The sequence below is a fragment of the Ictidomys tridecemlineatus genome, unplaced genomic scaffold (genome assembly GCF_052094955.1).
Source record: "Ictidomys tridecemlineatus isolate mIctTri1 unplaced genomic scaffold, mIctTri1.hap1 Scaffold_46, whole genome shotgun sequence".
NCBI classification, from domain to species: Eukaryota; Metazoa; Chordata; class Mammalia; order Rodentia; family Sciuridae; genus Ictidomys; species Ictidomys tridecemlineatus.
The window spans coordinates 2,286,471-2,313,089 of NW_027522984.1; the positions used below are offsets into that span (position 1 = coordinate 2,286,471).

The window sequence follows — 26,619 nt, forward strand, 5'->3', positions numbered from 1 at the left end:
ATGCCGACCCCGACCCTCCCTCTTCCTTACCTCGCGGCAAGGGAGCAGCCGCCACAGCGAGGCGGCGGCAGGACCCAGAACGAGGCGGCGGTGGCAGGAACAATGCAGCAGCAGCAAGGCGAGGCCGCTGAAGTCGCCCCCGCCCCCCTGGCTGCCACACCCACGCTGACCCCCATGCCGACGCTGACCCCCACGCCGACCCCACCCTCCCTCTTCCTTACCTCGCAGCAAGAAGGAAGCAGCCGCCACAGCGAGGCGGCGGCAAGACCCAGACCGAGGCGGCGGCGGCAGGAACGCGAGGCAGCTGAAGTCGCCCCCCGCCCCCCTGGCTGCCACCCCCACGCTGACCCCCACGCCGACCCCCACGCTGACCCCCACGACGACCCCGACCCTCCCTCTTCCTTACCTCGCGGCAAGGAAGCAGCCGCCACAGCGAGGCGGCGGCGGCAGGACCTAGGCAGTGGCGGCAGGAACGCGAGGCCGCTGAAGTCGCCCCCCGCCCCCCGCCCCCCTGGCTGCCAGCCCCACGCTGACCCCCACGCCGACCCCCACCCTCCCTCTTCCTTACCTCCCAGCAAGAAGGAAGCAGCCGCCACAGCGAGGCGGCGGCAGGACCGAGGCGGCAGCGGCAGGACCGAGGCGGCAGCGGCAGGAACGCGAAGCCGCTGAAGTCGCCCCCCGCCCCCCTGGCTGCCACCCCCACGCTGACCCCCACGCCGACCCAACCCTCCCTCTTCCTTACCTTGTAGCAAGAAGGAAGCAGCCGCCACAGTGAGGCGGCGGCGGCGGCAGGACCGAGAACTTACCTCGCTGTGGGAAGGAATATTCTTCTGCCGCAGTCCTGACTGACCACCAAGCAGACTCCAGGCTCCTCCCCGCCCCTTACCTCAGGGCGGGAACGAAACTGCCGGCCGCCTGGCGCCGCAGGGCCCCCCCTGCCTCTGGCTGCCCTCCACGAGGACCCCAGCCTTGCTACCTTACTATTCCGCTTCAAGCAGGCTGCCTCCGCTGCCCAGGCTGCCCCTCACGCGGACCTCAGCCTTCCTCCTTACCTTGCCACATGAACTATGCTGCCGCTGCCACAGTCGCCTTCGCCGTCGCTGCTCCAGCTGCCCTCTACACGTACCCCAGCCAAGCTTCCTTACCTCACCGGGTGAGTAGTTTTGCTTGTTTGTGTATGAGTACCCCACAATAGACTTTTGTTATTGAAGAGGGCTACAGGAAATCTTTGCCTGTTCTTATATTTAGGAATACAGTGACAAGGAAAGTGTGAGTTTCTGCATGGGTGCACTCATAGCTATGTGAATTGAGTGCTTAACCCACCACATTCATTCACTGACTGCAGAACCATGCCCTGTGCTCCTGACAGAAAATATGTGCAATATGTATGTCAGCAAAGCTAAAACCATCACCCATCACAGACTACCCCAACTTCTGAGAAAGTGTGAGAATCAGTGATCTTTATATTCTAAGGTCTCCCTATCATATGTAACATAGAAATATATATGTGATATAATTAATTCTAACATATGCTTTTTATCATCTCTAAAATAAAAATGTACCATCCAATAAATGATGTTTTCAATCACTCTTAGACAGGCAGCAATTGTGATGCAATGACATTGCTTGGGACTGCATGAACTTGTCCATTGCTCTTTATATTGTGATGTACAATAAAAATCCAAGAACAAATAAGTTTAAGAAAATTATTTCAATAAACATAAAATAAAAATTCTAAGTAACAGAAAATATTATTACAGTTTAATTGGTAATGATTTTTCATTTATAATGGCAAATAAAATGTTGCATCTTTGAATTAACTCTTTAACTTGATATTATAATTTATGCCATTGTTTAACTGACAACAATTTTTCTTCAAGGCAAAATAATGATTATATTATAATCAAACTTTCAATTTCATGTCATGGCAAAAGCACATACTAATTTTTAAGACTAGTCATTTATCAATTTGTTGACTATGTTAAAGAACTCAGAATTATTGATATAGTTAAATGCATTTATCTATTAACTAGGCAGTAGACATTACAAAATGTTTATACTAGATCTGGAAAGATGATTATAGCTAATAGTTCTTAAGCACTTACCATATATCAAGCACTATTCTCAGTTCTGTACGTGTCCTAGGACTTAATCCTTTTGCAGCACTATAGGGTTAATATTATGACTATCCCCATTCATTTTATATATTAAGAAACCGAGGCATTAGAGGCCAAAAAATTGTCCAAAAGATACATAATAAGTGTGGAGACAGGATGTACGTTAAGATTGTCTGACTGCAGAAACTCTGATCCACTTAGACACTATAGTCACAAATGTTTGTCCTTGCCCTTAAGCAACTAAGTCTAACAGAAGAAAAAATATGCCAATTAAGTTTACAGGTAATGTCATAATGGAGTTAGATATAAAAGATTAAGAGATGTGCAGGAGAAGGATCATGTAAGTTCGTTTGTCACGACATATTTGTGTATCGTTATCTAATAAAATGTCTGAGTACTTTAACTTAAAAGTCCAAATTATCAGCAATTTACATTTTGTAAAAAGAACAACACTGTCCTTGTAACTATTCCTGCTGATCCTGCAAGATCAAGTACCAGAGAGGCCTCCCAGGCATTTGTCAGTGGTTGCTTAGTTGAGCCAAATTGAGAGCTCTGCTCCATTAGTGAAGCAGCAGCTTTGTAATTTTCTAAATCATTAATGAAAACACTAACTCACAGTTCTCCTAGCTAAAATTTTTGTTGGAATTGATTTTATTAGCATACAGTTCTTTAAAACTTTATCTAAAAATATTAGATTCAATTGCCAAAACTCTAAATTTCATTCAAGGAACTACATTCATTATGTTTAAGTAAACATAAATTCATGCCAGGACATCATAGAAAGAAGATAACACATACATTTTTGATAATTTTGGCCATAGATTTTTTTTATTTATTTCAGACAGACCCTGATTCCAAATTATATGGGAAGTTTACACTTTGAACATTGTCATTGTTTTGTTTGTGATTTGTGGGATTAAAGAAAAAAAAAACACCTGGTATAGTTTTGTTTTTTTTTTTTTTGCAGGGGGGGGTATAGTTTGACTTTTTAAAAAATGTTGGATTTTTTTTTCTGATATATAAGTAAATAAAAGGATGAATTACCTTAGAACTTGATAACTCTTTTCCAGGGGAATATGAGTTTTCTAAGATTCATTTTATGATCTGTATATGAATATTTTGAGCATCCTTCTGAGATTATTTAGTTGTAAGATTTAAGAAAATTTAACTTTTTAACCCAGGTTATTCCAGATTATAGCCAGTGTAAGATTTAATTTAGATATTTTATTTTCAGAATGTGTTACAGCAAAAAATAATAGCAACAACAACAACAACAAAACAAACAAACTCAAAATTATATGGTAATTTGCTAATTTATTTTTTATTGCAAATAAATTGCAAATAAAACTGTATAAGTTCTCAAAAATTATTTTTGAACAATGCATTTATTTATTTTTCCAACAATTCAAGTAAAATATATGCCAAATATACATACACACACATATATATACAGATATACATACACACACACATATATATACAGATCTAAGTCTTTTCCTTGAATATATGTATATATTTGGGAAGTAAAGCATATTTTTGTTTAAACATAAAGCATGTCTCAATTCCAGATTTTTCTTTCATTAGTATGTGGTTCTTAAGATATTGATGTTGCCATTAAAACATTATAACATTTCTATGACCTAATTTGTATGCCTTCTATTAATATTTTATAGTCACATCTAAGTAGAATTATTTTGCTTTTGTTTACCTTTGCATTAGCATATAGTACTCATTTGCTTAATCTTTAAAACCATTAAACATTTACCTTTAATTAATGTTTTAAGCTTATTTAATTTAGTTCATTAATCAGTAATCACTTAGCTTTTAGCCAAATGACTTTTCCATAATCATGGCACTTTTTCTCAATGTACTATACCCACAAGCCGTTCATCTCAAAATGTGGATATTTATTAAATAATAAAAGCACCTCTTCTATGCTGATGTTAGTTTGAACATTGCTACTCAGGCTCCCTTTGTACTGTTTTTGGAGCAAAGTGTTCCACCATATCCCATTGATTAAAATAGCATTTTGTTTTCCTCACCATTAACAAATGTTCATCCCTTCCCAACCTCTTTCTTGTGCATTTGGAAGATTTATTAGCTGGAGACAGGAAAAGCCCTTGTAGCAGTATACCCAGGAAATTATTGTTGTTATTATCATTTAGTTATTGTGATCCCCTTTGAGAATGTCACTGGCCAAAGTAATTTGAATCGAAGTGTAGAGTATGTTATTCCACTCTAGATTCTGCAAACTGCACATTAAATAATAGGTACAATAAGTTTCTCCTTTAACAGGGGCTCCTAATTTGTGTGAAGTTCATAGAGATTGAGGGTCTACTTGTTCACTTTTCTATTGTCATGGTTCAATTTAGTTAGAACAGCAATGTTCATTGGTATATTTATTCTGAAGCTAAATTTTATGTTATAATTATATGTTTTTAATATAAAATCACATGTTCAATTGTATTTTTCTTGAGATATTATCAATCCAGAAATAATATAGACATGTAATATGTATATTCTGATCTAATGATGCATTAATGAATATTAAGAGCATTTTCCATAAAGATACACATTTATATCAGAGAGTGATTAGTTTCTTTATAAAAGAGTTTTATATCATGCTTTTTAAAAGTATATTCTTCTAAAATTTCTCAATTTTCACAAAACTGTCAACTGTACTTCTAGTTTGGCCATAAATCAGTACTAACTTACATTTTGCGGGGATTACTGGGGATTGAACTCAGGGACACTCAACTACTGAGCCACATCCCAGCCCTATTTTGTATTTTTATTTAGAGACAGGGTCTCACTGAGTTGCTAAGTGCCTTGCTTTTGCAGAGGCTGGCGTTGAACTTGCAATCCTTTTTCCTCAGCCTCCAGAGCCTCTGGATTATAGGTGTGCACCACCATGCTGGGTTACCATCTTCCATCTTGATAGGGGACATGTAATACTTGTTTTGCCAGAATATTGGCAAAGGAAGATAACAACTAAACTAACTCATGACAAACACAAAGAATGACTGAAAAACAAATGATTATGTTAATAGTAATAATACTTGCTGCGCCCCTCCCCTGACTCAGGCAATGGCAAGGCCCTACTGAGGTGGATGGAGCTAGGCGTCCATCCTCTGGAGGAGCGCAGTATGTTTCTGGGAATGGGATGATTTGTTTTTGTATTCCTTTAATAAGTATAGTTTTGATTTCTCATATGACCATTAAGTATAAAGGAAAAATCATGACTTTCCCAATTAATGTAACTACTTCTAAAGCATAGATCTGTTTGCTCTAAATGCAATGATTCAGCTGTGGAGTGTAAATTGTTAATGTCTAAAGAAAAACTCCCTGTATTCCTGTCAGGGAAGTTTTTGAGAAATTAAATTAAAATCTAGAGAAGAAAAATTAATGTTAAGAAGATAGATTAGTGCTTAGTACTGGGCAACTTGTTCTTGTTCCTGTGCATAATGGCTTGTGCTCTTACTTTTGTTTGATTAAAAGTAATAACAAGTCAACCCCTTGCTGTAACCATAGCACCGGTTCCAGTCAGTAAGTCAAGAAAGAATAGTCAAGGTATAGGCCAATAGTTTGGGACATTTGTAACTATTATTAAAAGTTAACTAAGCAGAAACTGCTCAAAGCAAAACGCGAACTGAAAGTACACATGCTTGCTTATGCATAAGCCAAGATACATTCTTCTATTCTAATTGTAGCTATGTAATATTTTGTTTTGTTTGAATAATGATTCCTGTTTTGTAACCACAAAGTACTGTAAGCCTGCCAAAATGAAAAGTATATATGATCAACTTCACAAGTAAAGATTGGGATCAACACCTTCACTTTGGTGTCTGTGTTGTTTCTCCACCCCCTCTTTCGCCCACTCCTCACCATCCGTTCGTCTCCTGAGACCCCCTGTTGGAGCTGGTCTCCAACAAATACTAATGTCCAAAGTAATGATAATAATAATGATGATGATTGAGAAATACATTATTTTTATGCTATTTAATTGGATTGCTATAAATATTTTTCCTGGATCCTGGTAGAAAAAGTGAACATGTATCTTTTTTTTCATGCTGCATTTACAGAATTGTTTTTGATATGTTATCCTGGCTCCTGTTGTTAGGAAGAGAACTTAGTTTATTTCAATTCACAGACAACTTCAATTGTTTTATATGGTTAATCTTTTTAAGTATTCTTGCATTTGTGAAAATTCTAATTTTGTTTAAATAAATATAAATTTAAGTTAATAAGGAAAAATTATTAGACAGTTTAATATTTGAAAGAATATATGTGTTTAGAGTGATTTAGAGATACAATTTTACTATTTTCATAACTTATACTTGTATAATCTTAAATATTTGGAGATAAAAAATTATGACACTTTTTAAAAATCAAAACAAAATTTCAAATACCTGATATAAATTGACTAATTAATGCTACCTAACTAGTCATAAAAAATATTAAGCTGTATGTGGAATATGAAGACCTAGAAATATGTCAAAAACAATAGCTATAATTGTGTAATATTAGAGTATTTGTGAGCATAAATTATAAAGTATGATGTAAATAAAATCACTGGATAAACATAAAAAGTTTTGTGGTAGGTTGCATATGGCCACTGAAAGCAACTGAAAGAAAAGTAAAGGCAAAGATCTAGTTAGGTGCTTATTTTCAATTGTCCTAACTGCTAATAAAAAAAGGAAGAAATCGACACCATCAAATTCCCAAAATAATTTAGTTAATAAGCATTTTAAGGCTCCATATACTCAAGAAGGTTAAGTGATTGACTTTCATTGTTATGATTTTAACAACCACAACAAATAATAATTACCAAAGAGAATTTGCTAAATATTTTAAAGTTGAAGCTATTTTGTAGTATAAGATAAAGCTAAGACCAGTACTAAAATAATCAAATTGACTAAATTCTGTTTATTTTCAGAATATTATGTTGCTTCTTATGAGAGCCTTAACAAGTGTATTCTCTCTCTTTTTTTTCATTTAATTTGCTATATCCATCTTTTTATATATTTATTGTCTTCCAATTTCTAATAGTTTTTTTTTTGTTGTTGTTGTTAGATTCCTAAGTTAGTTACCTTCAGATATCCCAAGACACAAAAGACATATCAAGTAGGAAACCTACTTCCCACCTGCTTTTTCATTTAACCTCATTAAAAAAAAAATCCCTCACTGGAGATCAGATTAAACAAAATAAGCCAAACTCAAAAAGATAAGAATCATATGTTTTTCCTCATATGTGGAATCTAGGAAAGAAAAAGAAAAAAAGATGTAACAGGTACACTATTGAGGAAACAGGAGGAGATCAGGGAGAGGGGAGGAAAGGGTGAGGGAAGGTAACTGTAACGAGATTACCTGGTGATTCGAGTGCAAATTGAAGTTGAACAAGCACTCTCCAAATCCCAGTTGGGTCGGCAAGAAGCAAATGGTCCCAGAATATTTCTACTCATTAAATGTAATAACCCCATTACTGAGTATTCAGTGTGAACAAGCATTTCATGTTAATTGTGTCTTCTTATTGCTAGAGTTGGTCAGGATAACTATCTTTAATCCTCTTTTTCAGTTGAGAGGACTGAGCCTCAGAGAGATTAAGTAGTGTTGTAATGACAAAGCCAATAAATGGAGGTTCCTGAATTTGGACACAGGTTCATCTTCTGACAAAGCTGTATAATTTCCCAATGTTATTACTGATTTTTGAAGAATTGTTTTTGACAAAGTATGTGTTATGGTTTAGATATGAGGTGTCCCCCAAAACTCGGGCATGAGACAATATAAGAAGGTTTAGAGGTGAAATTATTGGGTTATGAGAGATTTAACCTAATCAGTGCATTAATCCTCTGGTATGGATTAATTGGGGGGTAACTAGGGCATGTAGGGTAAGACTGAAGTAGGTGGGTTATTTGGGATGTGCCTGTCGAGTACATATTTGTCCTTGGTGAAAGAAGTCTCTCTCTGCTTCCTGGTGCCATGTTGTCAGGTGCTTTCTTCTGCCACACCTTCCAACCATGATGTTTTGCCTTACCTTGGATTCAGAGCAATGGAGTTGGCCACCTATGGCCTGAGACCTCTAAAACCGTGGGCCCCAAATAAACTTACCCTCCTCTAAAATTATTCTTTTCAGGTCTTTTGGTCACAGCGGCAAAAATCTGACTAAGCCAGTGTGTTCTGAGGTCATAAAAACAACAGAATTTTGCTCATTTCACTCTTTCCTGGACTGAACTTCTCTGACTATACATTTCAGGTACAGGATTTAATCAAAAATCTTCCATCTACCTAGTGAATTAAAGGACTGTAATAAATAATGCAGAAGTCAGTAGATAGTCTTAAATGTTATATAAATAATTATAATTGTGATTATTATTAATAATATATAATCATTAATAGTATAATGTCAACTTATTATATCAACCATATTATATTAATATAATAAAGTATATTAATAATATTATGATTATTAATAATAATATTATTGTGTACTAATCACAATTATTATTATTATTTTACTTAGATTAGGTTTTTAGAAACACTGATGAATATCCATTGGGTTTTAATCCTTCCAATTCCCTGAAGCTAAATATGGCCTTTGGAAAAGCCCTGTGACTTCTAGACCCACCAGTAGATGGCGGTGTTTCTTTGGACACCACAGCAGTTGCAGTTTTTTTCCTATCCATCTTCATCACAATAGAATGATTCTGCTCCTTGAAAAAAAAAAAAGAAACTTTGCTTTAGATTAATCACATGAAATCATTTGACTGGTATTTTAAGAGACTTACTTACAGGTATCTGAAGAAACTTGCTTTCCTGACAAGGGAGGTTATTAGTAGCTTCTAGTGAGGGATAAAAATTCTGAGAGGGATTAAATAAAAGAAACACTTTCTGAATCATTAGATGCTAGACAGGTTAAAATACCAGAAAAGTACACTGTAGCACTCAATTTGGCACTAGGTAATGACTTAATGGTTCTCTTGATTTCTAATATTCTATGTGGAACATTTAAAACCTGTGGAGGCTTGATTAGCAAACAGGTTTACTTCACTTTGCAAAAAGAGGATGCAATCGGTTTTGGGTTGGAAAATTCAGAAGTGCTTTAGGATTATTCACAATGCCTGTTTTATAATTTGGTAATTTTGTAGATTGATGCTAAGAGTCATTATGTTCAAGAAGTTTGAAAATTTAGTAGTTTTAGTGTTTCTGAGAACCTAATGTATTTTTAAGCTAGATTTTTTTTAGTTTAGTTTAGTATTTTATATTGGTTGAGAGCACATATTTTGGAACTGGATTTACAGCTTTACAATTTACTAGCTGGGCCACCTTTTCAATATTCCTTAACTTCTATCAACCTCAGCTTTCTCAGTTGTAAAATAGGGTTTTGGTTTTTTTGTTTTGTTTTGTTTTGTTTTGGTGGTAGTGGTGGTAAAATGGGGATTTTAATGCTTGGTTTATAGGATGACTGTGAGGTATCCATCGTATAACTGGGAAAACATCTTTTCCCTCTCTCCACATTTCCCACCCCAAGGGCTGGTTTTAGACCTGTAGAGAGAAGTTGGCCTTCCTAGATTTGATTTATTTATTCAGCCATCATCTATAATGTACATACTGTATACCAGGCAGTATTTGATGAATGTGAAGATACATCAATGAACAGACCAAGAAGGCTCCTGAGCTCATGTGACTTCCATTCTAAAAGGGGTTCCAGAAAGTCATCAATTAAGCAAACAAGTAAGTATATAATGATGGAGAGTAATGCATGTGTTGGAGGGAAAAAAAGTGTTTAGGAGAAAAATAAGGTAGATGAACGGGGAAAAATGAAAAAGATCAAGGGAAGTTACTTTGAGGAAGTGACATTAAAAGAAAATGATAATTTCAGAGCTTTAGCAAGGAGGCCTTTGATAATTAGAGAAGGCCCTGAGAAGATGAATGGATACACAGGATTTCTGTTCTCAAATGCAGACAGAGCCAAAGCACAGTCTGAAAAATGAGAGGATGAAAAAGGAACAATGTCCTATCTGACAACGTCGTATTTTTCCCCTCAATGGCAGATTGGAGGAATATTAACAGATCATGCTTCATTTAAGTAAATATTCTTCTTTAATAAGAACCATTGTTTCTAGTGACAAGCAGGTAACTGTGGATGTTCTTTCTAGAGAGGGCACTGTAGAACACAGCCAACTGACTGTCACCTCAGTATGTCCCTCTGCATCTGCTCAGAACCACTGTTACCTCTGGGCTGTTTGCACCAGTGATGGATCATGGTGGGTCTATTTGCCTCAGGAACGATTCCTCTAATGAACAACTTTAGCTCAAACCACCTCCCCGACTGCATTGTTCTGGTCAATGATTTTCTTAGAGAAGCACTATAAGAAGAGCCTCTAATCCATTCTTCCCCCTACCCTTCACAGATGGCAAACTTGCACTGGGTTCTAAAGGATCTCCCTAGCTATAGTTTCCCTAGGCCCATTTTTTTTTTTTTGAGAGAGAGAAAGAGAGAGAGAATTTTAATATTTATTTTTTAGTTTTCGGTGGACACAACATCTTTGTATGTGGTGCTGAGATCGAACCCGGGCCGCACGCATGCCAGGCGAATGAGCTACCGCATGAGCCACATCCCCGGCCCCACCCTAGGCCCTTTTATCTGCCCTAAATATTGCATCTAATAAGCATCTTAACCATCTAATGCTGTCTTGGCTTCTACTTCTTAGAAGATCTGAACAGACACAGTTGGGACCAGGAGTGGTCAGAGAAAGCAGATGGTAAGATGAGTTCCATAGGCCAAGGCTGACAGTAGGCAAGGCAGACACAGAGCTGGGCTTGGTTATAAGTGTGAAGATGAGGCCATGTGGCATCCCTTAGCTATCAGATGCCAGGGAGCCACCATGACGGTAAAGACTGGCAAGGATGAAAGGGCCTTCTAGGGGGCTTGACTCTCAGGACATTGTGGAGATGAGTCATAGAACCTGGCTTCTTTCAGGGCAAAATACAGAATTAATCAACAACGGGCCTTCTTAACTTCAACAACCAGAGGAAAGAAAGAATGGAGGAGCCGGAGGCAGGTGGCAGTCACCCAGTAAAAAAGTTTTGATCCCTTGCTTAGTTTTCTTAAGTCAACTTTCAGATCTAGACACATTGACTGAAGAGATATGGGGTAGCTTAAGAGAAAGAACCCTGCAAATGCTGCAATAGTAACTTCTGTAACATGTCCCAAGTCCTTCAAAGGGACAGGGTCCTGCAGCCATTTATTGGAGTAACTGCACACTGGGGAATGAGAGAATGCCTAGACCTTTTGAGGACTTTCAGACACATGGTCACAACTGACAATAGTATCAGAGATCCAAAGGAGCAGCAAACTCTTGTGTTAAATTGGAGGATTATAGGGGTCAGGAAGCAGTCTAGAAAATGTCTAGTTCACAATGGGCCCACTGGTACTTTTTCTAGTCCCTGAGTGTATTGTTGAAGCAACATACTTGAAAGTTTAGGTGTCTCCACATTGAGACAGACATTGGCCTATGAGGTAAGAGTTACCATAGTAGGAAAGACCAAACAGAAGTCTATGAATCTTTCTCCCTTCACCCTTCATCTAGGGTAATAAATCACAATATCACATCCCAGGGAAATAGCAAAAATAAACGCCATCATTAAAAAACCCAAAAGAATGTGGGGATGGGGTGGGGGGTTCTATCGTATCTATTTAATCCATTAGTCTCTGAGCCTTGCAGAAGCTGGCTAGATCCAGCAACATGAATGGAGATTACTGCACATTCAGCCAAGTAATAGCCCCAATTTCAGCTGCTGTGCCGAACATGGCAGTGTTGTTAGAGCAGACTAAAAATTCCTCAGGTAAAGGATGTGCTCCATTAATTTAGCAAATGTCGTTTGTATTTTTATTTTACTCTATTTGTCTCAGAGCAATCTGTATTCCCATAAAATAGACCGAAACATTAGTTTACAGTTTTGCTTCAGCTTCTTTTCACTCTCCATTGTCAGTTGTGATGTAATCCAAAGATATCTAGACATCCCACTGAGCATCCCATTGATCCACTCCATCAATGCCACTATGCTGATTGAGCAGGACCGGGAAGTGAAGTTTAGTGTCCCCTGGTAACAAACATGCTCCAGAGGGTCAGATAAAGGTCCTGGGAAGAGTCAGGGACCTGCCCCTTCAATAAAGTATTAGAGACTCAGTAGTCAGGGGTATACCTGAATATTCTCTCTAGAGTGAAAAAGAATAATGTAGCTGCATTTCTTTTCTTCAGAGAACAGCACACCACTGGCTAGATCCCTTTGGGCTATGGGAGCAACATATTCCACACATAAGTCTCCCTCCCCAGTTCACATCTGTGGTCATCTGGGCAGAGGTGCCAACCAACTGAAAGAGAAATAACTTGAGCTTGGTTTACAGGTAGGTTGGCTCAATTTGTGGGTCTAAGTTGAAAATTTAGAAATGGTTGCTGCCAACCATTGCTGCCACATTCACAAATGATCTTAAAAGATGGTGGAGATGGTTGGGGAGATGTCCCAGTGATAGGATACATGAATAAACTTGGCATGAAAGGAGAAGTAGACCAAAAGAAACTACATAGAAATATCAGGGCTGAGAGCAACAATGTCTGGCTAGTCAAAGACCTAGAAATAAATGCACTGGGCTATTGGACAAAAAGAGGACTGGGGAGGAGGCATGTGGTTCTGAAAGCCAAACATAGGCCTGAGCATGTCGAATTCTTGAATAGAACAGACTGGAACTGCATGGATGACATATTCTGCTTCCACTTTGCTCTGTCAGTTTGAAGAAGAAGAAAAAAGAAAACCAAACTCAAACAGTAACTCATAGGCTTGATAGGTGACAACACACAACAGGCAGAATGATTTGCTAATGCTCCTGGCCATTGGAACAAAAACTGCCTGCTTCTGTCAGATCCCACAGGGAGAAACATTTTGAAATGAAATTTGCCTTGGGCAGATTGTATTGTTTCATAGGCAGTTCATCCTATCTACCACATGGGGAAAGCTTCAACCTATCCGTTTCTTTTCTCTCATAGTAAACCAACTTATGATCAATGAATCACAGAGGGAGAGAGAATTTATTTGGAGGTAGTGGGGAGAATGTTCAATTATCTGACTATACTCCCAACCCTGCACGTGTTCCATGACATAACTGCAGCTTATAGTACCTGTATTTAATTGGAATTGTGTTGTGCACAGGTTAAAGAGTCAATGAACAGGAAAAGAAAGACTTTAAAAATTGTCAAACATAAGGCTAGCTTCCTAAAATGAACTTTAGACTATATATATATATATATATATATATATATATATATACACTCATATATATTCATAGTGAACAATTAGATACAAAATTTGTGTATTTAATAATCTTTAGAGAGTGAGAAAGGGACATTAAAACTACCTAGTCATCATTTCTTTTCTCCAAGGAGGGACTTGCTTCAAGTTTAAGATGAAAGTGGCCAGAAAGAGAACATTGGGCCCATAGTACAGAAAGCCAGTGGAATAAAACTAGTATATAATGATCCCATTTCCTTGTTAAAAACCCATAGTAAAATTATTTTTCAATTAATACTTATTAGAACAATCCTTATCATAAATAAAATTTTCATGCATGTGCTGATTTTGGCATACTCCATTAAATTCTCTTTGTGTCTATTCTATATCAATCTACATCACTATATTTTGCTACAAGATACCACTGTGTATCAGGACATTTTCCTACCTCGATGTTCTACTTCTTGTCTTATCAAGGAGTGTCTCATCTTCTCTTGGCCCTTTGCTTTTTCTTCATACATAACTTGTCTGTAAATAGTTTTGAGTTTTCGAAATAATCAATCTTGTCATTTACAATTTCTGGCCTGTTAATCTCCCCTCTTTATTTTCTAGTCTTTTAATTCTTTACTTTTTCCTGTAGTATAACATTGAGTAGGAGTGGGGATAGCAAGTTTCTTTGTTCCAGTTGTTTCTGTGTATACACTTGGTTTCTTATAGTTACCTGTCATCAAGTTTAAAAAGGTCTTTGCATTTTTATATTTAACTAGATGTTGAATTTTGTAGATTTTTTAATGTATCTATCAAGTTGATCATAGGGTCTTCTCTTCAATCTATTAAAATGTTAAATTCTGTTCATCGCTTTGAATATTTAAAAATGTTGCATTTCTGAGCTATGCCAAATTTATCTATGATTTTGATGTATTTATAATACATACAGACATTTTAAAAACATATTGCTAGCTTTGAGTAGCGGCAAGGAAAATACATCAGTAACATCCTGTGCTTCAGGGGGCATAATTAACTGACAGCGCCCCCTGCTGCTTCTCTGGATTTGCTACAACATTTGGGTCAAGATACATTTCCTCTGGACTGTACATGGTGAAAATGGTAGTGACCCATTCCTTCTGGGCCTTGAGATTCCCCTGATGTGAGACTGACTTGAGGATCCCTCATTGACTTGGTTGAGACATTTTCTGCACTGCAGTCTGAGGCTACTGCAGTTGCTCCCTCTTTCCCTGTATCCTTTCTTGGTGTCAGGCCTGCGTCACAGCCTGAAGGCTTGCCTATCTACTGATGTTCCTTCCAATTTATCCTTCTAAATAGATCACTTCTGCATATGGTCCCAACTTTTGTTTTTTCAAAGAACCTGGGTCAACACAATTTGGTTGGCTGATATGTCTTGAGGATATGTGTATCTGTCTCCATGAATAAAGTTGACGTCCCGTGTTTATCAGCTTTGGTGTCTTTGTCTAGTTTTGTAATTGTGTCCCTTCCAACGTTCACGATGAAATATGAAGTATTGGGAGGGATGGTGTGACAGTTAGGAGGTGACTGAGTCATGAGAGCTCTATTCTCATGAAAGAGATTAAATGCCCTTATGAAAGGGCTTGCCAGAAATTCATCCCTTTCCACCCCTTCTATCCTTTCCATCATTTGAGGACACTGCATTCATCTCCTCCAGAGGATGCTATGAAAATGAAGCACCTTGGAAGCAGAGACCAGGCCCTCACCAGACACCAAACCTGTTGCATCCTTGATCTTGGACTCTCAGTCTCCAAGAACAGTAAGAAATAAATGTATGTTCTTGGTAAATTATCCATTCTCAGGTATTTTCTTGTAGTATCACCAATGACTAAGTCAACTATCTTCATATAATGAATTAGAAGATGTTCCCTCATTTTTATGATCTGAAAGTGTTTATGATTTGAATTTTGCAAATTAAATGTTTGGCAGAATTCAAGTGTTATACCATCTGTTGTTTATTTTTTTTTTTCAAGAAAGACTGTCAGGTTTTCTATATCTCTCTGCAAGCCCCTGGATCTCAGACTTCCTGATCTCTAGAACAATAAGAAACTAAACTCCTGTTGTTTAAACCACCCTATGTGCTCTATTTTGTTATGGAAGCATGAGCAGAACAATTCAGACCCTTCATTTAGTCGAGGTCGGGCAGGTTGGAGAGACAGCATTCTCTTGGACATACTGTTTGCTTTTCTTGCTTACTTTAAGAAGCCCATGAAGGCTTAGTCTGTCTGAGCTGCTGTAACAAAATGCCTATATTTGGTGTATTAGGAATAACAGAAACCTAAATTCTTATGATTCAGGAGGCTGCAAAGTCTATGACCATGCCACCAACAAATTCCACCTCTAGTGAGGGCCCGAGTCCTACTCTATACATGGTGCTTTCATGCCGTGTCCTGCTAGTGGAAGGACCAGATAAGCTTTGCCAGGCCTCTTTGATAAGGCACCAATTTCACTGATGAGAGCTCTGCCCTCTTGACCTCGTACCTCAAAGGCCCCACCTCTGAATACCATCCATTGGGACTTTGGTTCCACCATATGCATTTTGGGAGAACACAAGCATTCAGACCATAGCTGTAATAGAAGATGGTGTCCCTCCCCTTCTTCCTCTCCTCTTTACTCCCTTAATCTCACAGTCTTAGAAAAGAGATTTTATTTTCTGAGTGGCTTTGTTAAAAGTCTGGTTGTGGAAAGGGAGATTACTATTGTATATTTCAGGGTAAAATAAGACATTTGTTTCATACACCAGCAGTCTCTTCCATTTGTCATGGTTGTGAGAAAACTGAGTTGGATTTAACAGTACCCTGGGTAACTTTCTACAGAAGTATCCTTTATGTCTTAATTTCCTTCTCTCCACCCTCTACATTTTTCTGTTATCTCCTTTAATCTTGGAATAATGTTATATATAAAAGAACCCAGCACTAATCTCTGCTTCACCCTAGGTGGTGAGAACATGGTTTCTTTTATGAGTTTTTCAAAGTGGAAGATAAGGAAAATGCTAACAGCATAATTAAAGACAAAAATAAAAGAAGACTTAATGAGATTTTAATTCCTATGACATGGGCTCCTGTGAGGCCTTTTCATTAAGGTCTAATTTCTGACGGTCACAGATAAGAGAGGCCAGCTCATGTTTTCCACTTCTGGGATGTGATTTTTGAAAGAGCTATAAGGGATTTTGAAGGATGGGGACCCCAGTAGTCTTGAAGGGTATGGGCCAAACTCCTTGTCATGAATTCTCTCTTCCCTTAAAACAAAACAAAACAAATTGTGACTGACTTCTTAATTCCTTTTAAATACTAAAGGGTCATTTGTGTGAAGAAAACCAACATGAATCTGAGGCTTCCTGGGATGACATTCATATAAACCGAACAAAGTGAGAAAGGAAATAGGGTCAGGATGCTGAGGGGGGAACATGGTGAGCATGGCTAAAAGACTGAGAACAAAACCAAAAATCAAATAGAAAAGGTTTCTTGATCCATTTTGTCCCATTATCTTAGATGTAGAACACTTATAAAAATTCACATATAGTATCTGATATATAATTATATAATATAAAATGAGAATTTAATTATTAAATCTGATATTAATATAATAATTATATTAATTATATAATTAATAATATATATAGGCTCTTGGTTATGACTTCCAACTTATTTTAATGCACCTGTGTCAACTGCATTAAAATATTTGCAGAATTCAGAACTTGGGGCTTAATGGGTTAAGGGCTTAGATATCTGCTAGTTTACACTGGTGAAGCAGATCATACCATGGCAGTTGTTGGAATAGGGGTCAACCACACTCAAGAAATCCCAATATGAACAGAATAGCCTTCTTACTAGATTATTCTAAGGATAGGATGACAGGGGTAACCTATTGTCTGAAATGGTACATTTGTGAGTCTGAAAGGGGCAGTTCTAATAATTGTGCTGACACACAGGTGTGAACTATGACTACTCCAGGCAAGTCAGGGTTCAAAGTCACCCTAGCTAGGAGTCACTTCAGTGGCCAATCATTTCTTTACTTCTGCTGTGCCTGTTGTCACAAAATGATAAAAATCACAGCTAACATAGCTGCCTATAAGCAAGAATTCCCGTGAACTATTACTATTCCCCTCAGCAACTTCAGAGAGGGATACAGCAAGCACAGAAAAAAATTACAACATATGTCTACTGTATTATTTCTGAAGGATATGGGATAATAATAATAAAGATACAGGAAATGGTGGTTTAGAGAAGTCCAGGAATGTACCCAAAGGAGTTTCACTCCAAAATACACACTGTCAACCATTATAACAACTCTCTTGCCTCTGGGCAATACCTTCCTTCTTCTATTTCTCTAAATTTTATGAACTTTCCTAAGGTCTGCCCCATGGCAGGTCTATAGGAAGCTTTTTATGACTACACTACTTATTCTTAGTGCTCCAGGTTTTAAAACCTTATTACACTTACAGTTAGCACTGTCTGGCCATGTGATGTACATGTAATAATCTCATCTCCCCAGTTGAAAAGGCAGGGATTTTTATTTTGTGTCTGATACCATTTTCCAAACACAAAGGTCATTAAAATATCTATTCTATTAACTCTGCAGGTGCCAACTTTAATGACAGATCAGCTGGTTGAAAGGGCAGGCCTGAGGGAAGAATTCTATTTTAAAAGTTTAAATCTATAGATGTAAATACAAGTTTACATGTTATTTATGCTCATACAACCGCATACACCAAAGCACGCCACTTTTCATAACTTGAAACTTGGTGAACTTGCCCCATTTCTCTACATCCTGCAAGTGGAAGTTGCATTTCCTGCAACTTTGGTCATTGCTTAATGATTCAAATCCCATAGTGGAATTTGTACTAATCTTGTGCTGCACATACAGAAAAAGAAGTTTGCATTTTTTAACTTTATGAAGTCTCTGGACTTGAAATTACACGTGAACATGGATCCAGCTGAACTCATGTTATAAAGAGGTCTATCAATTTTGCACACGTCATTTTATTACACAGGTTCCCAACTACTTACATCTGGGTATTATTCTAATAATCTCATCAGAAATTGAAAACATTGTAAGTTGAAAATGCATTTAATAAACTTAACCTACAAACAAGCTCAGCAACACAGTATAGTGCAGTGTCTCTTGTTTTGTGTGGTAGACTCGGAGCTGTGGCTCACTGCATATAAGAGTACTATACCATATATCACTAGCCTAGAAAAAGACCAGAAGTACAATTTCTACTGAATGCACAGGTATTTTTTTTCATTAGGAAGTAAAAAAATTCTTCATTGAACCATCCTGAGTGGCGGGCCATCTATATTGTATCTAATTGTAAATTTTTTCTTTGGTGTACAGGATTGAACCTGTATCTTACCACTGAACACTGCCAGCCTAAATTTAAAAGATAATAGTAACAACTGAAAAGAAGTGAGCATAAAGAAATAGAATTTACTAACTTAATACCTAAATATTATTTTAGTGGCAAATTAACAAATAGGATCAAAGAGATAATTGTTCTAATGTTATACAGTAAATAACACCGTAGAAAAGTTTTTCTAAAGATTTATTGAAGCAGAAACAAGTTGCTCAGATACTTGCTGAAAAAAAGAAGTTTTAATGGTATTCAAAAATACTTTTTAAAAATTATTCTAGCACAAGACTTCTTTGTAAACTAGATTATGTTGTAAACTTTTTTTCTAAATCTTTTAGGAGTGTCGGTTGTTAAGATCTAAAGCTCGTTCCTATTCCAAATCTATCTTGCGCTCCTAAAAAACTGCAGAAAGGCACTTGAAAGCTGTTTCTTTAAGATATGGATTTTTTTATTCTTGCTGGTAATATACTGCTCCACTGAGTATGTACAGCTTTTATTCAAGGTCATCATGATGCTGAGAAGTTTCGTTGATAACCTGTTAAAAATAAATAAAACTCAAATCAAATATAATACTACATGCAAAAGTTTAAATTATTCCATAAATCACAGCAAAGAAAAATCTTATTAAACATATATAATTTATTGTGCCATTTGGAAGGTCGCACTGATTCTACATGGTAAGAATTGCAGCATAGAGGGACTGATACATGTACAAAATGCCTGTCATCTATAGGCAAAGTAACTATCCATGGAATTTATGACATACCAAAAGAAAACTTTTCAAAAACCTGTGTTTTTGAAGGATGCCATAAAAACTCTATGCAGTAAAACTTAAAAGCAATAAAGGCATATTAAAATGAATAGTAAGTACATTTTAAATTTATGTGTAAGGGAAGATTTCATGATTACACTAAAGTGCAACCATGTATTTCCTAGTACAGAGCGGTAACAAGAAACCAATTGATCTGTAGGCACATTCTTATAATAAATGAAGAGGTTTAGAAGTATTTAGGCAACAGTCATTAAGACAGGGCCATATGTCCAAGATAAAAACAATCCTGATATTGAGGTAATGTGGTGAAGTAGTATAGGAAGTAACTTAAGGAAGTCTTACTTCCATTTCAAATTAAGTACCACAACAGTTTGCTAATTCTGGAATGAAGGAAGAGAATTACTATACAATCTCATCCTGGAGCCAAATAATTACTAGGCCATGTGTATTGCTGGAACAAGCAGTTTATTCTTGTAGCAGGCATGAAAGGAAGAAAAGGCAACTTCTCAAATTAGCTAGCTATTTCTGATATATAGGTTTATTGACTTGAAAGGGGATTGATACCCTTCTGAAATTACTCCATTTTATTTATTTTCTTTTAATTTGTTATTGTTTGTTTTAATTATTTTTTCCATTTTTCAATTTTAAAGATACCAACCTGTCCATCTCTAGTTTCAACCGTCTTAATCAGAAGTGTCCTTTTTGAGTGGGTGTCAACCAGAGGGAGTGAATCCAGATTAGTTTCTAAATAAATAATACAAAAAATAAAACTTTTAAAAAATGTAACCCATTTTACTCAAAGAATTGATTATTTTGCAATTGTTTGAAAAAAAAGTGCTATTCCCAAATAATTCTACGATATATTATCTGTTTGAAAAACAAGTTATCTAATACCTCCTTGCCCTCATGAATGAAATGTTACAGTGTACTCCATTAGGAAGGAGCAAAATTAAGTTTACATTTAACTTGAAGTGTAACATTCAAGAGAGTACTTGGATTTGAAAATTATGCATGTTTTCTGACATTTTGGCATTTTTCAGGTATCAGAAAAAATGAGGGCTTTACCATAAACAGATAAGATATGGATTTCTTCTTTTATTCTTGCTGGGAATATACTGCTGCACTGAGTATGTACAGCTTTTATTCAAGGTCATAACCTGTTGAAAGTTTTCAAAAAAGGAAATAAAATGCTTACCCCTCAGGTTCAGGGAGGAAAAGTTGGGAAGAGGCAGAGAAATCCTATAAAAAAGACAAAGGAAAAACAGTAAAATTGTTATCCTCTAATAGCAAGGAATAAATTTATATACTCCTCATTTTCATCCAATAAAAATTACTCTTGCAATTCACATTAGAGATGTGTCTCATAACTATTTACCTGTGGTTGGTCCCATTAGTACATTTAAATTTTTATTTCAAGCATTTCCTCACAGAGACATAAACTAGAGACATTACAGAGGGGAAATAGTGTGGATTTTGACAAACTATGGGTTCTAATTCCAGTTCTGCTATTATTAGCTCTGTCTGTGGCAGGTTGCTTCCTCTGAACCTGAAGTTCCTCATCTATAAGGAGTGGAAAGGAGTTACCTTGAAGAAATGTTCAAAAGATAAAAAGAGGGGCAGAGTGCCTTGGAACTCCAGCTACTAATTCGCACATAAGAGTCTGTGTTCTCTACCTGCTCTCCTCGCCTTCCAGCATCTTCCTGTAGGTGGCAATCTCAATGTCAAGAGCCATCTTAACATTGAGCAGGTCTTGGTATTCACAAAGGTGATGAGCCATTTCTTCTTTCATGTTCTGAATCTCATCCTGCAGGTGGCCAATAGTGTGTTGGTAGTTAGCAGCTTCCACGGCGAAGTTCTCTTCCATTTCACGAATCTGGCGTTCCAGGGACTCATTTTGCAGGAGGTGAGAAGGGCTTCTGATGTTACTTCCTGGAAACACCTAGCTATTCCCAGAACCAATTATAGATGGTATACAATGGTCCATTAGTGGAAAAGGGTGCCCACTCTAATTTTGGATGGAGAATGTGAGCAGCAAGTTTCTCTTACTGCAAGCAACCACAGATTAAGCTAATACCTCCAAGAATTCCATCTAGTGCTTTGTGCGTCTATCTGGAGCACTCATTTTCTTTGGACAAATATATAAATTTTCTTCACTTGAAATTTTGTTCAGGTGTCACTATTAGCTTGGTCAACAAAATGGATCCAAGCTCATAATTTCCTCCTTTTACTATGGGGTGGTACTCACAGTTCCTTTAAGTGCATCCACTTCGCAGGTGAGAGGCTGCACCTGTCTCCGGTACTCATTTGACTCCTGCTTTGCCTGGCGCAGAGCATCATTATTCCGGTTAGCAGCCTCAGAGAGGTCAGCAAACTGTTGGGAAGAAATCAGAAATGGATATTGTCCACATTCGAGTCTTTTCACTCTTAGGGAAAGAAATCATAATTCTGACCCAGTGTTTTCTGAACTATGTCTAGTTTATGTTTTGAAGTTACAGAAAGAGCATTAGAATGCTGACTTTAGTTTTCAAACAGTATTCATTCTATTGAACTCATTTAAATATAGTGGTGTTGGGGATTTCTCTGAAGTACTGTAAAAGATTAGTGAAAACAGGGTCTACTATTCTAAAAGAGGCACAGTGCATGGTGGGGAGGCTGTAGCAAAAGATTTAAGTTAAAGCCAGCTTTTGAGCCAAGCTAAAAAATAGTTAGAAATCACAGATAGGTGTAGTGTTTTCAGAATTGCTTTTCTTTTGTTCTACCACACAGACTCACTGCATACCTTGGACTTGTACCATTCTTCTGCCTCCTGAAGGTTCTTGGCCGCCACACTCTCATACTGTTGACCTACATCATGCAGGGCAGCCGTGAGGTCAGGCTTGGAGACATCCACATAAATCTGGACATGCTGTTCCTGAATCTGAGCCTGCAGCTCCTGGATTTCCTGAGGGAAAGGACAGACAGAAGGTCAGTCAGGTGGACAGGGAGCAGCTTTCCCCTCATTCATTCACTGACAGCTATGCCACTGACCTCATCATGTAGTTTCTTCAAAAACGCGATCTCTTCTTGCAAGGATTCCACTTTACGTTCAAGGTCAAGACGTGCCAGAGATGCATTGTCCACATCCTATTTTGAAGAGAGAAAAGACAAGATATAGAGGGTGCAAATGTCTACGGTTTATCTCATTTATTCATTTTAAGTTAATCACATGAACCTAGTCTCTTTACTATAGAAAAGACATTGACAAATTTTATGACCCTTGAATAAGTTTATAAATCACTTTGTGTTATACTATGCTATGTTCTCTTTTCCTATTTATAAATTTGAACTGGGACTCAATTGTTTGTACTCAAAGGAACTAACAGACAGCCTAAAAATAAATAAATGTATACTAACATGGTAATGAGTGCTCAATTATTCTTGAATCTACATTTTTATCAGTAGTGTTTTATTATTTTTTAAATCTAGAAAATCAATGCTGCAGAGTTTTTACGATTTAATTCCATGGAATAACATGATGATCAGGGTGAGCAAATTTCATTTCACAATTTCATGTAACATGAGTACATGTAAAACAGAAATTTGTGCTTCAAAAGTTTAAGCATATATCTAAGTTCATTTTCTCTCTCTCTCTCCCTTTCTCTCTGTGAAAATGTTCTGATATTTATCCTTGGGATCCAGAGCAACTATTTCATTTTCTGGCATCCAGGTTACAAGACTAGATTTATATCAAGTAGCTATTCAATCCTCCAATTCAGGATATGCACAGGCAAAGGTGCAGCCAGGCAAATAAGAAAAAGAACTATATTTGTTTTGTCTTTTCTAGTGAATTCTTCTCCTGAAACTTCCCTGACTCATCCTATATGGGTGTGTCTATCTTCTTCACTTGTTACTGTGTCAATTCAGTTACTTAACCAGTTTCACAATGACTGGCCAAAATGTTTGCACAGAACAAAACTACAGAGAGACTTCTTGCTGATCTTGTTCTTCTTTGTTTTCACTATTTATGAAGTCTACATTCCAAACCAGAATGTGTGATCTTGCAAATAAGATTTTATTTCCCCTCCAGGGAATGTTTAATATCCCTTATCTTGTAATAACTTGGATTACAGTTTATTAATAATTTGCATTATAGTTTATAGCCTTATAGTATTAAAATGTTGAGACACTTATCATCTTCATGGAAAAATGTTTAAAAATGGAATAGAAAAAATTCATTTGGGCTTCCTGTTAAGCCCTAAAAGAGATATAAAAGATACTTTATTAACCTCTTTTTAGATCTTCAAAGTGACATTCTATTTCATGGAAGAGAATGAAGCATTTATTAAATCCCAAAACAGGGAATCTTTCATATTGTATTGTTTTATATTAACTCATAACTCTGCAGAAAATATTATAGGAACAATGGTCATAAATGCTCAAGGACTAAAATAAGGCACATATAGCTGTGTTTCAATTGGTTTGGCAAATGTGTTTCAGATTAAAAATTTTATCCTAGACTATTTATCTGAAAAGAGTTTTGCAGCAAATCCCATTAAGTGTTCCCAAGAGCAAAACTATGCTGGGAATCTCCCTGGTTTAGGATACCAATTTTAACTCCATCTAATTTTGGAGCAAAAATAAAAAGCTTTTCATATAATTCCATTATTCATCCTTGGGTTTATTTTTATTAATGGAGAGAATAAAAAGAATATAAGGACGCAATAAAGAAAGGCTTCTCAAAATGTGAGAAGTGACTGTAGCTTTAAGAACTTTACACATCACATAATTTACCAGTCTGGGGCAGATATTAGATAACGGATGTTAGCAAATACTTGTGCCCAATTAAAACTATGCTTGCATCATTACATATTCAATAAGAATGTAGCCTGTTGCATAGCTGCTCTGGGAACACAAAGACTCCTATTATTTCTGTCCAGAGCCATCACATTTGCTAGAATGTGTGTATCTACATTCCATAGTGAAGCCCATAGAAACCATTAATACCCTTCAGCCACAGAGATAGATGGCTTCTTTTCACCCTTATTATATCACAAAATAGTTGTACATAGTGATACCTCCATCTAACTTTAATGCCACAATAGGACTTGGAAAGAAGAAAAGAAACTTATTGGCTTAATTCCAGTTAAACTAAATTTCTTATCCTCCAATACTTTTTACATTTTAAACTATAGGGCTTTAAACTATGTGTGTGTGTTGTGATATTGTAAAAGTGAGCCAACTTAGCTTAAGTAAACGACAAACTAAATCAAACTGTATGTGTTTGAAACCAGAATGCCAATGTGTTACAAAAATGAGACAAGAGCTGCTGCGCCATCTCCACCCTCACCAGAGACTAAAGCTTTTAGAACTCCCACCTTCTGCAGTTTTAGCCGGACCTGGGGGTACTGCGCTGAGACAAAACGCTCGCTGCAACAACTTCCAAGACAAACCCCTCTCCCACTACCCCTGAAAAGCTTCTTCCATCCCTTTGTCTTGCTTCCTTCAGAACTATCCTCTCCCCCCTCCTTCCTTCTGGCAACTGGCAACCCCCCAGGAGAACCAGGAAACTTTCTGAAAGTTTGGGGAAATCTCTCTCATCTGTCCGATGGCCTTCAACAACAGATAACGTGGTAGTTTGAAGAAATCTGTAACAAGAACCGGAGCGTTCTTGGGCAATAAGTAGGGGGAGAAGGGAAATGCTAACTGCGAGGTCTAGGTTCAGGGCGGGGCTGCGCCACTGCACCCACAGCCTCACTCCCCCACGTTCGCCCGAGAGCCACAGCCCAGGCCTCTTCCCCAAGGACGTGGCAGCCACTCACCGGGGTGCTGTTCCCCTCTCCCTCCATTTCCGTGCCTCCAGTGGGGCGCCGTGAGCACCGTCTTACTTCTCTCGGAGGCGCATGATGTCCTCAGCCAGATTGTCGCGCTCCACTTCCACGCGGGCCTTGTCATTGGTGAGTTGGTCCACTTGCCGTCGCAGATCCCGAATCTCCTCCTCATAGAGGTCCCAGAGACGCGACTTGCCCTGGCCCTTGAGCTGTTCGAGCTCGGCCAGCAGGATCTTGTTCTGCTGCTCCAGGAAACGCACCTTGTCTATATAGTCTGCGAAGCGGTCATTTAGCTCCTGCAGCTCTACTTTCTCGTTGGTGCGGGTATTCTTGAACTTGGTGTTGATGGCATCGGCCAGTGAGAAGTCCACCGAGTCCTGCAGCAGCCGCACCCCGGGCACGCTGCTCCACAGGCGCACGGCCAAGGAGCGCGAAACATAGGCACCGCCTGGGGACGAGGCATAGAGGCTTCGGCTGGTGCTGGGGCGCAGCGCGCTACCCAGGCTATAGGTGCGGGTGGACGTGGTCACGTAGCTCTGACTGGAGCTCGGCCGGCTCGCTGTGCCTGGGCCGCCGAAAATCCTGCTTTAGGAGGATGAGGACACAGTCCTGGAGGACATGGTCAAGGAGGGAAGCGGTGATCTGGGCGGCTGCAGAGGTGCGGACTGTCTCCGGGAGGAGAGGTTAGCGAGAGCGTGGTGGGTGTGGGCGGTGGGAGCGCTGCTGCGTCTCTAGCATGGGGACCCGGAGCAAGAGTGGCAGAGGACGGGACCCCGCCAAGGGCGCTGTCAATGGCGCTACTTTTGGGTACATAAAGCTATGTGACTTTAGTCATCCTGTAGACTTATTTTTAGAACTGAGAGTTTACTAGAAAAAGAAACCAGTGGAGAAAGTCTAGACAGAGTGCCCAGTGCAGCCACGTTGCTGCACTGAGACAGGGCATGGTGGCCATAAGGTGGGGGCCATGCCACAGCCAAGCAGCGCTGCCCAGAGTAGCAAGAATACACACAGGACAGCAGGAAGACTGCTGCGGTCATGCAGCCTTGCCTCGGGGCTGATGCCAGAGGTGGTCAGCACAGAAATGTCATAAAGCAGAGCATAGACCCAGGTCTGCTCTGTCAGGCTGAATCTGACTTAAGCATCACTGATTTAAGAATCAAGACACAGGCCTGTGAGGCCTGCAGAAGTATCCCGGACACAGGGAGGGCTGCCCTCAGGAGAGGCGGCTCACCTGTTCTCGGGTCTGCGGTAGTCCAGCCG

At 38.4% G+C, this 26,619-nt stretch overlaps 3 protein-coding genes across 4 annotated transcripts in view; 1 reads left to right on the plus strand and 2 right to left on the minus strand.

Annotated features, from left to right (window-relative positions):
• The window catches only part of LOC144373681 (uncharacterized), a 93,092-nt gene extending 92,264 nt beyond the window's left edge, over window positions 1-828 (minus strand). Inside the window, exon 1 of one of the 2 annotated variants that reach the window (XM_078036710.1) lies at window positions 807-828. The gene's annotated coding sequence lies outside the window, so the exon portion shown is untranslated. Of the gene's footprint in view, window positions 1-221; window positions 290-806 lie in introns of those variants that run through there. The other variant, XM_078036705.1, reaches the window with a different exon arrangement.
• LOC144373718 (uncharacterized) lies at window positions 1-22,952 on the plus strand. The gene is made up of 6 exons (XM_078036737.1): window positions 1-1,153; window positions 8,251-8,370; window positions 9,646-9,848; window positions 12,380-12,525; window positions 21,068-21,455; window positions 22,319-22,952. The coding sequence occupies exon 1, from the start codon at window positions 1-3 to the stop codon at window positions 667-669; it is 669 nt and encodes a 222-aa protein (XP_077892863.1). The 3' UTR covers window positions 670-1,153; window positions 8,251-8,370; window positions 9,646-9,848; window positions 12,380-12,525; window positions 21,068-21,455; window positions 22,319-22,952.
• On the minus strand, window positions 19,203-26,336 carry LOC144373719 (vimentin-like). Its single transcript, XM_078036738.1, is given in 9 exon segments — window positions 19,203-19,315; window positions 20,211-20,296; window positions 20,748-20,791; window positions 21,226-21,447; window positions 21,799-21,923; window positions 22,332-22,493; window positions 22,580-22,675; window positions 24,907-24,967; window positions 25,417-26,336. Coding segments are annotated over 9 exon segments (1,401 nt in total). The 5' UTR covers window positions 25,980-26,336; the 3' UTR covers window positions 19,203-19,273.
• Between the last annotated feature and the right edge of the window lie 283 nt (window positions 26,337-26,619).